The sequence below is a fragment of the Carlito syrichta genome, unplaced genomic scaffold, assembly GCF_000164805.1.
Source record: "Carlito syrichta isolate Samal-C Ts95f unplaced genomic scaffold, Tarsius_syrichta-2.0.1 Scaffold302630, whole genome shotgun sequence".
Lineage (NCBI taxonomy): Eukaryota > Metazoa > Chordata > Mammalia > Primates > Tarsiidae > Carlito > Carlito syrichta.
In genome coordinates, this window is record NW_007246726.1 from 26,854 (window position 1) to 41,126 (window position 14,273).

The 14,273-nt window shown below is 39.9% G+C and overlaps 2 protein-coding genes across 2 annotated transcripts in view; both read left to right on the top strand.

Annotated features, from left to right (window-relative positions):
- The window catches only part of LOC103259378, a 21,191-nt gene extending 14,174 nt beyond the window's left edge, over nucleotides 1-7,017 (top strand). Inside the window, exon 4 of the mRNA XM_021711821.1 lies at nucleotides 6,200-7,017. Coding sequence (XP_021567496.1) covers nucleotides 6,200-6,615 — 416 coding nt within the window. The 3' untranslated portion in view covers nucleotides 6,616-7,017. The remainder of the gene's footprint in view (nucleotides 1-6,199) is intronic.
- Nucleotides 7,018-7,474: 457 nt separating this feature from the next.
- On the top strand, nucleotides 7,475-7,947 carry LOC103259374 (histone H2B type 2-F). Its single transcript, XM_008057046.2, has one exon. It carries the CDS (start codon nucleotides 7,498-7,500, stop codon nucleotides 7,876-7,878), a length of 381 nt encoding a protein of 126 aa, XP_008055237.1. The 5' UTR covers nucleotides 7,475-7,497; the 3' UTR covers nucleotides 7,879-7,947.
- Nucleotides 7,948-14,273: the final 6,326 nt, after the last annotated feature.

Consider the following 14,273-nt stretch of genomic DNA (forward strand, 5'->3'; position numbering starts at 1 on the left):
AGACCTCATCTCTACAATAAATCAAAAAAATCAGCCGGGTGTGGTAGCGCATGCCTGTAATTCCAGCTACTCGGAAGGCTGAGGCGGAAGGATCGCCGGAGCCCAGCAAGTCGAGGCTGCGGTGGCCGCGAGCGGCCACTGCACTCCAGTCTGGGCGACAGAGTGAGACCCCAACTCAAAAAAAAAAAAAAAATGTTTTCGATTTGTTGGTTGAATCCGCGCATGCAGAAGGCGCGGAAACAGAAGGCGCACTGCATACTGAGGGATATCTGTTTCTACAGATCCTTTAAATAGACCCTTGTTTTCAGCCAGAATTTAATGTCCAAACTGTCCTGTTGAGGCCCCACCTGGAGTTTAGCAAAGTTTGCTAAGTTGGATTTTGTAAGAGCACTGTCTGCTCCATTACTGAAAGCCATTACCAGAAACTGTTCTATAAAATTGATTGGGTCTCTGGTTTTAGTATGTGCATTACTTTATCAGGGACCTCTGTGGTAGAATTCACGAGAAGATGCTCTGATTTCCGCATCAGAAAACATCGTGAGTTTTTTGAGAAATGTTTTATCATTTTTAAAAAAAAATCTTAATGTGCCCTTTTCCGCTTCTCCCTTGGCTCTACTTTCTATATCCTGATGAATCCTAAATCTATATTCAGACTTCTAGCCTCTGGACATGTAGATTCACCTGGCAGTTTCTTTAATTATTTTAAACTCAAAGCATAAAATCTCCCCAAACCCGAATGTTTAAACTTAAAATCTCCAAGGTGTGACTCATGGGCAATGAAGGGATTACTTCTCTTCCTCCTCCCCTCATTAAAGCAGTTTCTCTTATCTGCTCTTTGAATGGTGTCACTAGGCATCACAGCATCTACAGGCTTAAACCAACACCCTAGAATTCACAATAGGTATCTTCCTCTCCCTTGGTTGCTTTGGGGCAGAGAAACACACTTAACACTTTGCTGACCCTTTAGCAACTCTTGCAGAATCTATCACATTATTTTACATCTCTTTGCATCTTATCACTTCGCCCTCTTGACTGTATGCTCCTTACTACCAGTGATTTTTGTTTATCCTTTTCTAAACTGACACGTAGTTCAGTGTCCAGTATATAAAATCATACTACTTTGTAAAATGGAGCTGCATCTGCCTGCTTTTAAACATTACTACAAAAGACATAACCAAATTGCAACGTGGTAAAACAACCACAAGCTAAGGCTGACAGAAGTAATGCTTTCTGAGCCTGAGTACACAAGACTGTAGGCAGAATCAAAGATACAGTGTCTGTACTTCTCTTTTGAAGGGGATCAGTATATGCTGCCCTCAAATATGCCACATTTGGCTTAATTATTTTGAGCTGAAGGTATTTGAGTGTCTAAAATCCCTTATCTGTCCAAAAGCAGAGCCTCCCAAAAAAACCTAAATATTTTAACTCAATTGTCATAAATCTCCAAGACTAGTAGCAACTCTAATCTTCTCAGAGATGAACAATTGACACCACACCCAGACAGATGTTGTCATAAGACTATCATATTCTATTCTCCTAAGGGCTCATTTATCTTTCCAAAAAGGCATTTGTTGTTCCCTAAGTGTCCTTTCTTCCCCCTCCCTTTCCACTACTAAGTTAGGAATATACACCCTAAATTCTAACCACTCCTTTGTATATGCTTGATGCACATATTAATAAACTTGTTTGTTTTTCTCTTGTTAATCTTGTGTCAGTCTAAATAGTAAGGCCCCAGCTAGAGGAACCTAGAAGGGTAGAGGGAAAAGATTTTTTTTCTCTCCTATAGTTTGAATACTTTTCATCCTCTGAGGGGCCTAATCACCCATTACTTAAAATTGGCTCCAAAATAAATTCTCCCTTTCCCTGTTGCAAGTAAAAGTTATTCCAAGAGAAAGCACTTCACACTCAGGTGTGAATCACTAGCTGAGATATTTGCGGTAAGGTGTGACACTCATGGGGACTGGTGGGAGATTGAATCTAACTGGTGGAATTAAGATGGTTACTTTTTGAAGAGGCAGTGGGCATTCATTGAGCTTCTAAACAAGTTTTCCACCTAAAACAAAAGTATTGGCAATTCTTTCCAGAGAAGTTTGGGGAAAAGTCTTTTAGAACAATGTGAGAATCTCCCAATTAGCATAGTGCTTAAGCAGGTACTAATTTAGCACAACTGTCCACAATCAAGCTGATAAGTTGTGCTGGGGAAGAATAGGCAGCCACTGCTCGTTGTTGGCAGGAGTCAGTTGATTTCAACAGTTTCATAGAGAGTTGGCATCTGCCCTGCACTCCCTGTTAAATCTTAGCATATTTCAGCTGAACTACTCTAGGTAACGATCAGAATTCCTTCTCTTTGATTTTCCATCAGGTCAGAGTTACTTTGCTTCAAAACTGGTGTTTCACAACCTAATAAGGAAGGCTGTTTGACAATTCAGTTAAGCTCATTCAGTTTGGTCCTCGCCTCCTTTCCAGGCTTGTCTACCAGTCATATATCCATCCTACCCACTCTAGCCACACTAAGCACTCTATGGATTCTGAACACACTACAATTTACAGAGTCTTTCACATGTCAAGTTTTTCAGCAGTCCGTTTTTTTAGACTTAAAACAATTATAAAATTAGGTATGTTTTGAATGTTTACATTTGATGGGGACCAGAAAAAATTCCCCCAAAATATAGTGCTTTGGCAGCTGAATGCTTTACAGATTAAATCCAAGGGCAAGCTTTCCCTCTTCCCTCTAAAAGTTTAGACCCCCCCCCCCCTCTCCCCACCTCCCCTGGGAGTTGGTACTAGAGAAACATAAATAAAGTTTGCTAACTAGCTAAATAGATCTGCTATTTATTTGCCTTTTGCCAAGTTGCTGCCCCTAGAGACTCAAAGTTGTTTTCCTGTCTTGTCACTTTTTAAAAAAATTCACTCTTCTTTGTAGAAGATGTTATATAAGCTATAATTCAAGGCCACCTCTTCGAGAACTACTCATTCCCTGGGTGTTGCCCATGTACACTTGTAATATACATGTTAATAAATTTCTGTTTGTTTTTTTCTTGTTGGTCTGTCTTTTGTTACAGGGGTCAGTTCCAACTGGGAACCTGTGATGTTAAAAAAATATAAAAATATATAGAAATTTTATTAAAATATAAAATTTTATAAAAATATAAAATTTCTGCAATATGTAAATTAAATCTCATGAGAGTGATTACTGGACTAAAAATATACTTGTATAGCTTTAAAATTCTGTGTGTAACATACTACTTGATCCTAGTATGTTCCAGTGGAATATCTTCTATAATAAAGTCAGAAATTGTATACATTTTAAGCTGTACAATACAAGTAATAAGTGTTAAGGACCTGTAGAAAGAAGGCTGTAAGATTTTATCCAATGAGCAGCATACTGAAGTAGTGAGTTTATCTTAGTATGGGGTAAGGAAAAACTCAAAATTCTATGGCTTTCAGCTTGATCTAAGGCTGCAGACCATTCTAAATGAAATCATATCAGGCACAGGGCCTCAGCTTGGGACACTTATAATCCTGGCATAAGTGAAACAACAACAACAAACTAAAAACAAACTGCCTTCCTGGAATTTCTATTTTAACTTAGTCTATTACTTTTGTATTAAAAATAAATACATGTACATACAACATATTACTTGCCTAATAATTCACTTATCAAATTTTTCTTTTGCCTCCTTATTTCCTGTGTAGTAAGTTTTAAACTTCTCATGCCTATTTTCCTGGAAATTCCAGTTCTCAGTCTTCAAACTGCAGGCAGCTTATAATTTTTGGTGAAACACAGCTGCAGAAAGTCAGAAGTTCTTCTGCATCATAAATCTGCTTCTGATAAAGTGGTGGATTAAGAACTTACAGGAATATCACTCTACTGTCCGATGCTGGGACTAAGTGAAATTGAACTAATATGGATTTTAATTATGAAAGGTGACTTCTAAGACAACTGCACATCAGACTTATAGTCTGAGAAATGTTACCTATAGCCTTTAAAAGTTCACAGTTTTGATTGTCATATTTAATTTGTTACCCAGGAATTAATAATTAAATAGATGTTTGTGCTTTCTGAAATGTAGAAATTATTATAAGGTTTTTTGTTTTTTTTTTAAATTAAGCCAGGGAAGACCCTTGGACTGTTTTCTAATCCTCTATTATAAAAGTAAAATAAATTCCATGGTGCATAAATTCTATACTGTTTTAATAAAGAGTTTGAGGATTTTTTTCATATTTAACTGAACACATCCATACTTACGGTCAAGAATGCACACATCATAAAGGAAGACTATTACAAAGAAATGTGACATCTGTGTGGGCTACCTTAGGCTGCCATCCAGATAGATTCCATGAGGTTGTTTCCCCTTCTGATAGGAATAGTTCTGTAAAAAAGTTTGAGAAAAACTGGATGGTTTGATTGCATGTTGCAAAAATGCTTCTGTGCTTTAAAATGTACCCCCTAAGCCCCTAAGATGAAACAGGACATTTCATCATTATAATTTCATTCTTTTGCTTCAGAATATTATGCAAGCTCTGTTATTTATCCAGGACAAACCATGATTTTTCTGAGACTCAGTGTTCGTATCTGTAAAGGAGAAAATTAACATCTATTTCACAGAGGAGGGATTAAATAATACTTGTATAGTGTATGTAGAAGAACTTTTAAACATTGAGTGGTGCTTTCTATAGGTAAGAAGTTATTATAAAAACCACCACAGAAAGTAATAACATTTGTTCACATCAGTTGTGCTTTTGTATAACATTTCATTTTTTAATTTATTTTGTAGAGACAAGGTCTCACTATATTGCCCAGACTGGTCTTGAACTCCTGGCCTCAAAGGATCCTCCTGCCTCAATCTCCAAAAACACGTGTTGGGATTACAGGCATGGGCCACCACAACCTAACCCTTTTGTATGATATTTTGTCTGTCTAGAGAAGGCTGCTTCTGCCTGCGAGACTCTCGATGATATTAATAAAATGGACAAGAGTCCATGAATGAGGCTATGTCTATAAACAGGACTGCCTAGGGCTCCTTTACTAAAATCATTGTTCAGGAAATCCCCTTAAAATCCCTTTTATTTTACTTTGACTTCAGTAGGAACATAATGATTCACAATGACATCATCAAAATAAGTTTTAAACTCCTTGGGCCTGCTTTTGTTCTCAGGTATGAGTTTTTATAAGGTTATTATGCAATTATTTTCAATAAAATAGGTATATGAGTAAAAGTTTCATTGTTAACGTTTAAGTACCAGTAACATTTATATAACATTGTCTTATGACATGCACTTTTCTGAACAGTACATACTTCAAAACAATCTAAAATAACTAAAAAGCAAAGGATCCTTACTCTCTTTGAAAAGAATAAGAAAAATATTAAGTTTTAAGCATTCGAAAATATTGTCTCTAATAAAGAAAATGTTAGCAACTCAGTAATAGATGAATAATTTATTTGCTTTGAAACTGATTTGTAATCTTGCTGTTAAGTACTTGAGTATTTACAAACTGTTATACATTGTAAAGGAGAAATTAATATTTCTGGTGTTATCCTTCATTGATTTAGAAGCAGGTCATCTGCAGGATTTAACTGGCCATTGATGTGGGGGTGAAGAAGAGGGAACCGCATTCCAGGAGGGATGGCTAAAAACAAGGCAGAGACTCTAATATCAGGTTGGTTTGGTCAGCACACTACAGACGAAAATGGCTTTGGCTGCGCTTTGATGTCAAGTAAATAAGCTAAATTTTTTATTTCTACAGCTACATATTGGTTAAGCTTCAATTACATTATAATGCATATAATGTGCAGAGTATGGTGCCAGACGCAAAATAAATGTTACCTATGATAGAGTTACAGTAAATGGTGACTTTAAACATTTGCCTGAAACCTAGCTCATAGGCTTGTATTCAGAAAAACCTGTTAAACCATGCAAAAACACCTTATCCATTTATAAAAGCTACATCAACTTAAAGGAAAGATCCAAACTCTGTGATCTATTAGATCATAGCATAGAGGAGAAAAGGAGGAGGAATAAGGGAACGATTCGCAGAACAATCTTCTGCCGCAGTAAATAGGATTGAATAGGATTGAGTTTTAGCCAATGACATTAGAAGTCCGGAAATTCCTAACCTACTCAGGCCCAATCAAAAAGATGCTTTGTCTATAAATAGGACTGCCGAAGGCTTTTTTTTTTGACTACAACCAGTGAGATACCATGGCGCGTACGAAGCAGACCGCCCGCAAGTCGACCGGCGGCAAGGCCCCGAGGAAGCAGCTGGCCACCAAGGCGGCCCGCAAGAGCGCGCCCGCCACGGGCGGCGTGAAGAAGCCGCACCGCTACCGGCCCGGCACCGTGGCCCTGCGCGAGATCCGGCGCTACCAGAAGTCCACCGAGCTGCTGATCCGCAAGCTGCCGTTCCAGCGGCTGGTGCGCGAGATCGCGCAGGACTTCAAGACGGACCTGCGCTTCCAGAGCTCGGCCGTGATGGCGCTGCAGGAGGCCAGCGAGGCCTACCTGGTGGGGCTGTTCGAAGACACCAACCTGTGCGCCATCCACGCCAAGCGCGTGACCATCATGCCCAAGGACATCCAGCTGGCCCGCCGCATCCGCGGGGAGCGGGCTTAAACTAAGTACGTTTTTGAGCAGTCGATCCAAAGGCTCTTTTCAGAGCCACTCACGTTTTCATCAAGAGCAGCTGTGTCAGCTTTCCACCTAGTCTGCCTCTACTATGCCGTACCTTTGTTCTCAGTAGAGGATTATCAGGGACACTGGCTGTGGGGGGTGAAGTTATGAAATCCGAATGCCCAACCTTTGGTTGACCGGCGATAACTGGAAACAGCAGACGCGTGGGCTTTGGTTCCGGCCCGGGTTTATATGCTGGTTTAGATCTAGAGAGCTAATTCCCCGTACAAAATTTTGCATGGGGGCAAGAGACATTGTGCCGAGCTGCGAGATTCTTCAAAGTAAAAGTCCTTTTCCCGGTTTTATAGGTTATATAAGCCTAGTTTATAGTTCTGTATTTTCCTCGCCGCAAAATACAGGCGACGCACAAACCAGAATAATTTAAGGAAGTGAATACCTGGCGGTGGGCTCAGTCTTGTTCCAAGAAACGAGGGGGAAAAAGTAAAATGATTCAAAAACGGGAAAAGTAGCTAGCGCTTAAGATCTTTTGCATACAAAGATACAATTGAATGAAAATCAACAAAGGCAGGAAGTCCCCAAGCACTTGAAACTATCGCTTTACGTAATTTGCTGTTAGTGTGAATCGAAGCATTTTGATTGGCTAACAAGACTTTTGCTCTAATGACCACTAAGAAGGCACAACCAGAATCTATTATTTACATAGACTCCACCCATCAATGACGATTTATTGTAAGTTAACCAATAAAAACGCAGCACTGTGTGAGTCTTCATTTGCATACAAGCTCTATAAGTATCGCGTAACCAGCCCGTTCTGCTGTAGTCGGGAATTGCTTCTTTCGGCGTGTGTTGCTTCTTCTGCGGAAAATGCCGGATCCAGCAAAATCTGCTCCTGCCCCCAAGAAGGGTTCTAAAAAGGCTGTGACGAAGGTACAGAAGAAAGATGGCAAGAAGCGCAAGCGCAGCCGCAAGGAGAGCTATTCTGTTTACGTGTATAAGGTGCTGAAGCAGGTCCACCCCGACACCGGCATCTCGTCCAAGGCCATGGGCATCATGAACTCCTTCGTCAACGACATCTTCGAGCGCATCGCCGGCGAGGCGTCCCGCCTGGCGCATTACAACAAGCGCTCGACCATCACCTCCAGGGAGATTCAGACGGCCGTGCGCCTGCTGCTTCCGGGAGAGCTGGCCAAGCACGCTGTGTCCGAGGGCACCAAGGCGGTCACCAAGTACACCAGCTCGAAGTAAAGGTGCGCAAGCGACGCAGTCGAGCAACTACCCCAAAGGCTCTTTTCAGAGCCACTTCCGTCATCCGAGAAAACAGCTGTAAACACTTGTTAGCTTTTGTTTAGGTAGGGGTTTTGACTGATCACGAATGCATTTGGTCTCGGGAGTAGGGAGCCTCCTAGTTTGGTGTTGCCTGGTAGTGAGTGTTGTGTTAGCAAATGGTCAGTCTTTAATTGTCCCTATCCTAGTCTGAGAAACGCAAGTGGGTTTGCTCATCTTTAGGGTTTTGGGGGGAAGAAGGGTGCCCTACCACCTCACCTGTTTGTCGATGGCTGAAGAAGATGAGGTTCATTTTTCTAATGTGCAGAATATTACCTCACTCCGGCAGGCATCCTATAGCTATGTGCTTTTCATCCGTTTGTCTATCTGTAAATCCTGACCTAGCCATCTTCCCCTAACTTCTAGCCCAGTGGTTTCAATTAGGGAGATAATTTGACCACTCTCCCCGTAGGATATTCGGCAATGCCTGGAGATATTTTTGGTTGTCATGATAATGGGTAGAAGTTAGGAATGCTGGTAAGCATTTTGTTATGGCACAGGGCAGTCTTGGGGGACAGAGTTGTCTGCCCCCTGATGTCGATCCATAAGATTGAGAGACTCGGGGCTCAACAACCCTAACCCTCATTTCAGCCAACCCTTACCTATCCCATGTTATTGCTCTTTACTTGGTAAAAGCTGAGCACTTCACAGAATGTTTACAGGTCCTTCCCTGCAAGAAAACTATCTCCTGCAAGGCAAGAACATTGTTTTGGTTCTTTAACAAACTTTACTGATGATAAGAATCACTGCAGGTGCCTCTTTTGAAGTTTCCTTATTAAGTTAGGTTGGAAGTGGGACCTGGAAAGGTGGTTTTAGCATTCTCAGGGTGCGTGTGGGTGTGTTTTAGTAGGTTTCTGAGGTATTTGTTGCCTGTGTGTTCGGATGCCAAATGACAATCACCTGTGGATAGGTGTGTTACATATGTTCTGGGAAAGGCAATAATTTTAGGATGAGTGAAGAGGGTATACAAAAACGACAGTTAATATATGGGATGAATTTCTGCAGATCTCTCAGTTCAAAACTTGTATAACTCCAGGCTCATTATGACACAAGCTAGCGGGTATTTTTATCAAATAAGATATATCCTTGGGCAATAGGAAAATCTTGGTTTATAATTCACTTGACAAGCCATTCTCGATAAATCTTGGGGAATTTGCATGGCAACTTTGTTTAAAATTAATTGTATTAATTTCATAATGTCAGAGTCAAAATTTACACCCAATTAGAAGTTGCATAAAATATAGTGTATTTATTTCCTTTTTTTCCCACTGGAAAATTAGGATTTCTAGGTGAGTATCTTTCCCTGGTCTTTTTCTGGTGACCACCAGACAAGAGTCCAGAGAAAGGTAATTGAGAATCTAAAATTCCTACTGAAAGAAATCATATGCAGCACATTTTATGGTGGGAAAAGTTATTCAATAAGTGAGAAGGCCAAAGTGTTCAGTTTTCTACCCAGTTAAGCCATCAGAGAGTCTATCCAATCTCCTAGCTCCAGGGTCTGCAGTAAGGAGTTCCCTTTTTTCCAGAGGACTAGGAACCATGTCTCAGGGTCTCCTAAACTGTTAAAGCATCGACAACTGACTTGACTACTCAAAAGCTACCATTCATTATCCATTGACTAAAGGATTAACTTCAACCTCCTCACCCTGAAACTAAAAGACCTTTTATGTCTGGCCAAAACTTGCCTTCTTCAATGACTTATTCTCCCCCATCCTCCTACGTTTATCTTTTGTCTTACTGTTCCCCTGAGTGTTAGTACCCAATCTTTTAGTCCTGTAGTCTCAAAGCCTATCTGCCAGGTCTTTCAATTCTTGCTCAAATCTCACTCAAGAAACCTTTTCATCTCATTGTAATTCTCAGGGAAGTCATTCTCTCGTTTATAGCCGTGTTCCTTGCACAATTAACAGTTGTGTAACCTTGTGAACTGTTGTCTTGTTCTTCAATTTTTTGTGTTTTTACATTTTGTTGTTGTTGTTGTTTATCTTTTACTAGAGACATAAACTTCTTTGGTATTCCACAAAGGCTATCATAATATCTACTATAAAATAGCTTTTCAATGAAAGTTTGTTGACTGCCCAGTCACTAGAAAATTGACTTAAGCATGGTAGGTTTAAGTACTCCTATATTTTTCCCCACTTTTTTCCTAATTTGTTCTTGCTCCTTTAACCTGGGACACTCTTTTAATTGCCCTTAATAATTACCCAATTTAAACTGCTTGAGATTCAAAAATCCTACATGTGGCAGTGTTCCTTCAGCCAATGTGTCTTTGGAGCCAAAATGATGAGATTAGAGGGGAACTTTTTCACCCTGGATTAAAGTGCTGGGGAATTCTGCTTTTCCCATGTTTTGAACAAGTATGAGGAAAGAAGTACATTCCAGAAAATAAAAAAAGGTGTCTGGTATTCGTATAAGGGGCCTGGATATGGTCAAGTATCATTGAGATTGGTTATGTTATCTTTTCAAGGACTGGTGAATGAATTGTGGTATGTGTAGAAACCTACAAAGATGATGATAAAAGATGACAGTTTAATTTTCTGTTATGATTTTTAGATAGTTTATTTTAAAACAATGCAATTCCTACAGTTGATCTAAAAGCCAATCTTAATACAACTGAATTTAGACAGCTATAATGCAAGCACAGAAAAACATGAAAAATAAGTATATAATTTCTTTGTGAGATAAAGTAAGTTATCAAATAATGTCAGTGTTTAACAAGGAAAGAACAAGATTGTTTTTGAGAATTACTAGATATTGGTAGAGTTTTTTTCCTGTCATTTGGTAAACTATAGCTTAACTCTAGCAGATAATATGACTTGGCAAAAGTGGAAAACTTGATAAAACTCTTCTGAGTTCCACAATTCAACATCAACAAACTTTTCAAAAGTAAAAGAAGACTGTTTCTTCCTTATGTATTGTCAAATATATATTGAACACATAACACGAACAAAGTAGTAAAATAGAGGATAAAAAGTTACACATTCATCTAAGAGAGGGGATTATACTAGCACAAAGAAAATTACAATTCAAGCAAGAAATGTAATCCCCAAAAAAGGATTCAAAAGGAAACATTACATGAGTTGAGAGTTTAGGAAAGCTCCAGAAGAGAACTTACATGGTTCTTGGTACTGTGCGAAGTGATGGAGATACTAAAGTGCTCACCTCCCCAAGTCCATGAAGTTCAACTGGAATTGTCTTTGTGACCAGTATATCAAGAATTTTCTGGGACTGCTTTAGTTTTAGTTATACCCATTTTTCACAGTAACCTCTTTCAACTTCTTAATTATCTGATTTGGGTAGATGGAATTCTCCATCAATCTAGACTTATTCTGTGATTAGAGGTTGTTAATTCTTCACCCCTCATCCACATTGAAACTTTTTTTTAACTTTAATATATCTCTTTAGAAATTTTTAAAATTTCACATAGATGATTATTTTATGTCATTATATTGAACAACTATGACTATCCCACCCTCCTACCTGCAGAGTGCAAAGCAATTTTAGTCACATCATACTTGGCTTTCAGCATCTCAGAACTGTTGGAGCTTTGTTTACAATGCTCCTAGCTTGAGGGAAATTTGGTTTCTTGATATTAATTATCTTTTCTTTGGGTATGTCTATCAGAGTAGTGAGTGAATAGGCCTTATCTTAATCACCCCAACTGCAATTTATCTGAAAGTTCTCTTAGCTCAAAAAATGTTCATTATCTAACATATCTCACCACTTCCGCTGCTATTTCCCTGCTCCAAACCACCACCATATCGCCTGGATATTTGCAATGGCCAAGTGGTCTCCTTGCTTCTGCCTTTTCTCTCTGTATTTTCCACAAAGAGGCTAAATTTTTTGAAGCATATGTCAGATTATATCATTCTCACACACCCCCCCCCCCACTAAAAACCCTTCAATGGTTTTGTTTCAGGCCAAGGCTCTGGTAATGGGGGTTTCTTATATCTCTCATGTTTGATTCGAAGTTTATCTAAATGTACCAAGGTAGCTTCTTTGTTGTAATTTTCTATCCTCTTCCCATTCAAGGAACTATTAGCATGATTGGACCTTGGGTCATGTGGAAACTGCCATAGACCTTGCTAATTCAATCTTGGGGGGGTTGGTGAAGGGATTAGGAGATCTTGATGCATGCTTTTGTTAATTTAGCTTTGGGACTTTGTTAATTTAGCAAGGGACTATGGAGTATTCATTCTGAGTAAGTTGTACTATTGAGAAGTAAGTTTTTTGGAGTGAATATACCGACTCAACTCTCTGATTCCGTGGTACATCAGATTAAAAACCCATTTCTCCCAGTTTCTGCCTCTTGTCTTGACTGGCTGCGAGGAGCAGAAGCCAAATTTTTGGATCAGACAGTAAAAGTGTCAGAGTGAAGGTCCACATCTACCTCTCCAGCCTCATCTCTGACCACTTTCCCTCTTGTTTGCTCCATTTCATTATACTTTTCTCCTTGCTCCTCGAATACACCAAGGCCCTCCTGTCTCAGGACCTTTGCACTTGCTATTTCTTCTTCTCAAAAGGCTCTTCCCCAGACATTTGCATGACTGGCTTCTTCTTTTCTTGTAGATTACTGCTCAGAATGTACCTTAACAACTTATCATTAAGGCCTTCCCTGAGCATCATATATAAGATAACAAGCCCACCTCCCCTCCCTCCCCTCACTTCTTCGTACTCTTTATCCCTATAACTTTCTTAATTTACCTCCATATACCATCTTAATACTAGTGTGTTTAATTACTTGTTTGTTTATTTCTGAATCAGACTGATATTCATAAGAACTATTCTTCTCTGCTTACTTTATGTCCTTGCCTTCTGGGCGTGTGGCTTTTCAATTACAAGACTAATTTACAGCTTCTCTTGCCTCTGGGTTTTTCCAACATTCTGGGCCAATGAGATATGAATGGAAGTTATATGTGTCACTTTTAGTTTGTGTCCTATAAAGGAATAGTATGTACCACGATTGCCCTTTCACCCTTTCTACTGGCTGAGGGGCAGATGCGATGGCAGAAATGGGGGAAGCTACCTTGGACATCACAGGAGTCATGTGAAGAGGATGGTGGTCATGTGATGAGGATGGCGGATCTGCTCTGTTAGCCCTGGATGGTTACATAACACATAAACTTGTATCTTATTTAAGCCACTGTTTTTTGTTTGTTTGTTTGTTTGTTTTTGAGTTGGAGTCTCACTCTGTTGCCCAGACCGGAGTGCAGTGGCCGCTCCCAGCTACCGCAGCCTCGACCTGCTGGGCTCCGGCAATCCTTCCGCCTCAGCCTTCCGAGTAGCCGGAACTACAGGCATGTGCTACCACGCCCGGCTGATTTTTTGATTTACTGTAGAGATGAGGTCTCACTGCCCAGGCGGGTCTCGAACCCGCAGGCTCAGGCAATCCATTCACCTCAGCCTCCCAAAGGCGCGGGATTACAGGCTGAGCCACCAAGCCCGGCTAAGCCACTGTTTTTAAAGACTTATTTGTTACGGTAACTTAGGCTGGATCTAACTTCTTCTGTCTCCCCTTCTACCTCCTCCAAATAAGTCCTATAAAAGCAAGTACCTTGTTTTGTACAGAGGTCTACCTGCTTCATCTAGAACAATATTGGAATATAGTAGGCACTCAGTAATATGTATGGGATGAATGAATGGATACGGGAGGGAGAAGTAATTGAGAAGGAGGGAAATGGGATTATATTTATGAGATGCGGAGCTCCAACAGTTGGGTTTAACAAGAAATAACTGAGTTTAAAATATTTTGATATCTGCACATTACAGAGTGAGGATTTGGGTGAAGTTGCAGCCACCATGGTCCACAAGTCAGTTTAGAAGCCTCATAATGTAAGTCATTGTGTATGTAAGGATCCTTACCTAAGCTAACTCAGAAGCAGTATGGAGGACAGTAATGGCATTTACCAGCAGGAATCTCCTAAGAGTCAAGGGATTGTTAATGGGTCAGAATTAGAAGGAATCTTGAAGATCAACAATTATAATTCCTTCATTTTACAGAAGACTATGAGACCAAAAAAGGAAGAGGAGAAATCCCAATGGTCAGTGAACTTAGCACTGATAAGTCCCTGTTAATTATTTAAATTATTTCAGGCTCAGTATCACCGGTTACTATTACCATTATCAAGGCTAATACAATCTACCCTGCCTTGGTTCTGCCAAGATTCCCCTATCTGATTTTTCCCCCCTCTGGAAAAGCCAGAAAAGAAGGATCTTCCCATCTGGATGCAAAAGAGGCAGTAAAAGGAGGAACACATGTAGTCATCGCTCACATGGGATCATGGTATCATGTTAAAGGCTGCTCAGAGGCTTTTTTTTTT

Bases quoted from the DNA above. Each gene is read 5' to 3' on its own strand.
- LOC103259374 (XM_008057046.2), top strand. From the start codon at position 7,498: ATGCCGGATCCAGCAAAATCTGCTCCTGCCCCCAAGAAGGGTTCTAAA.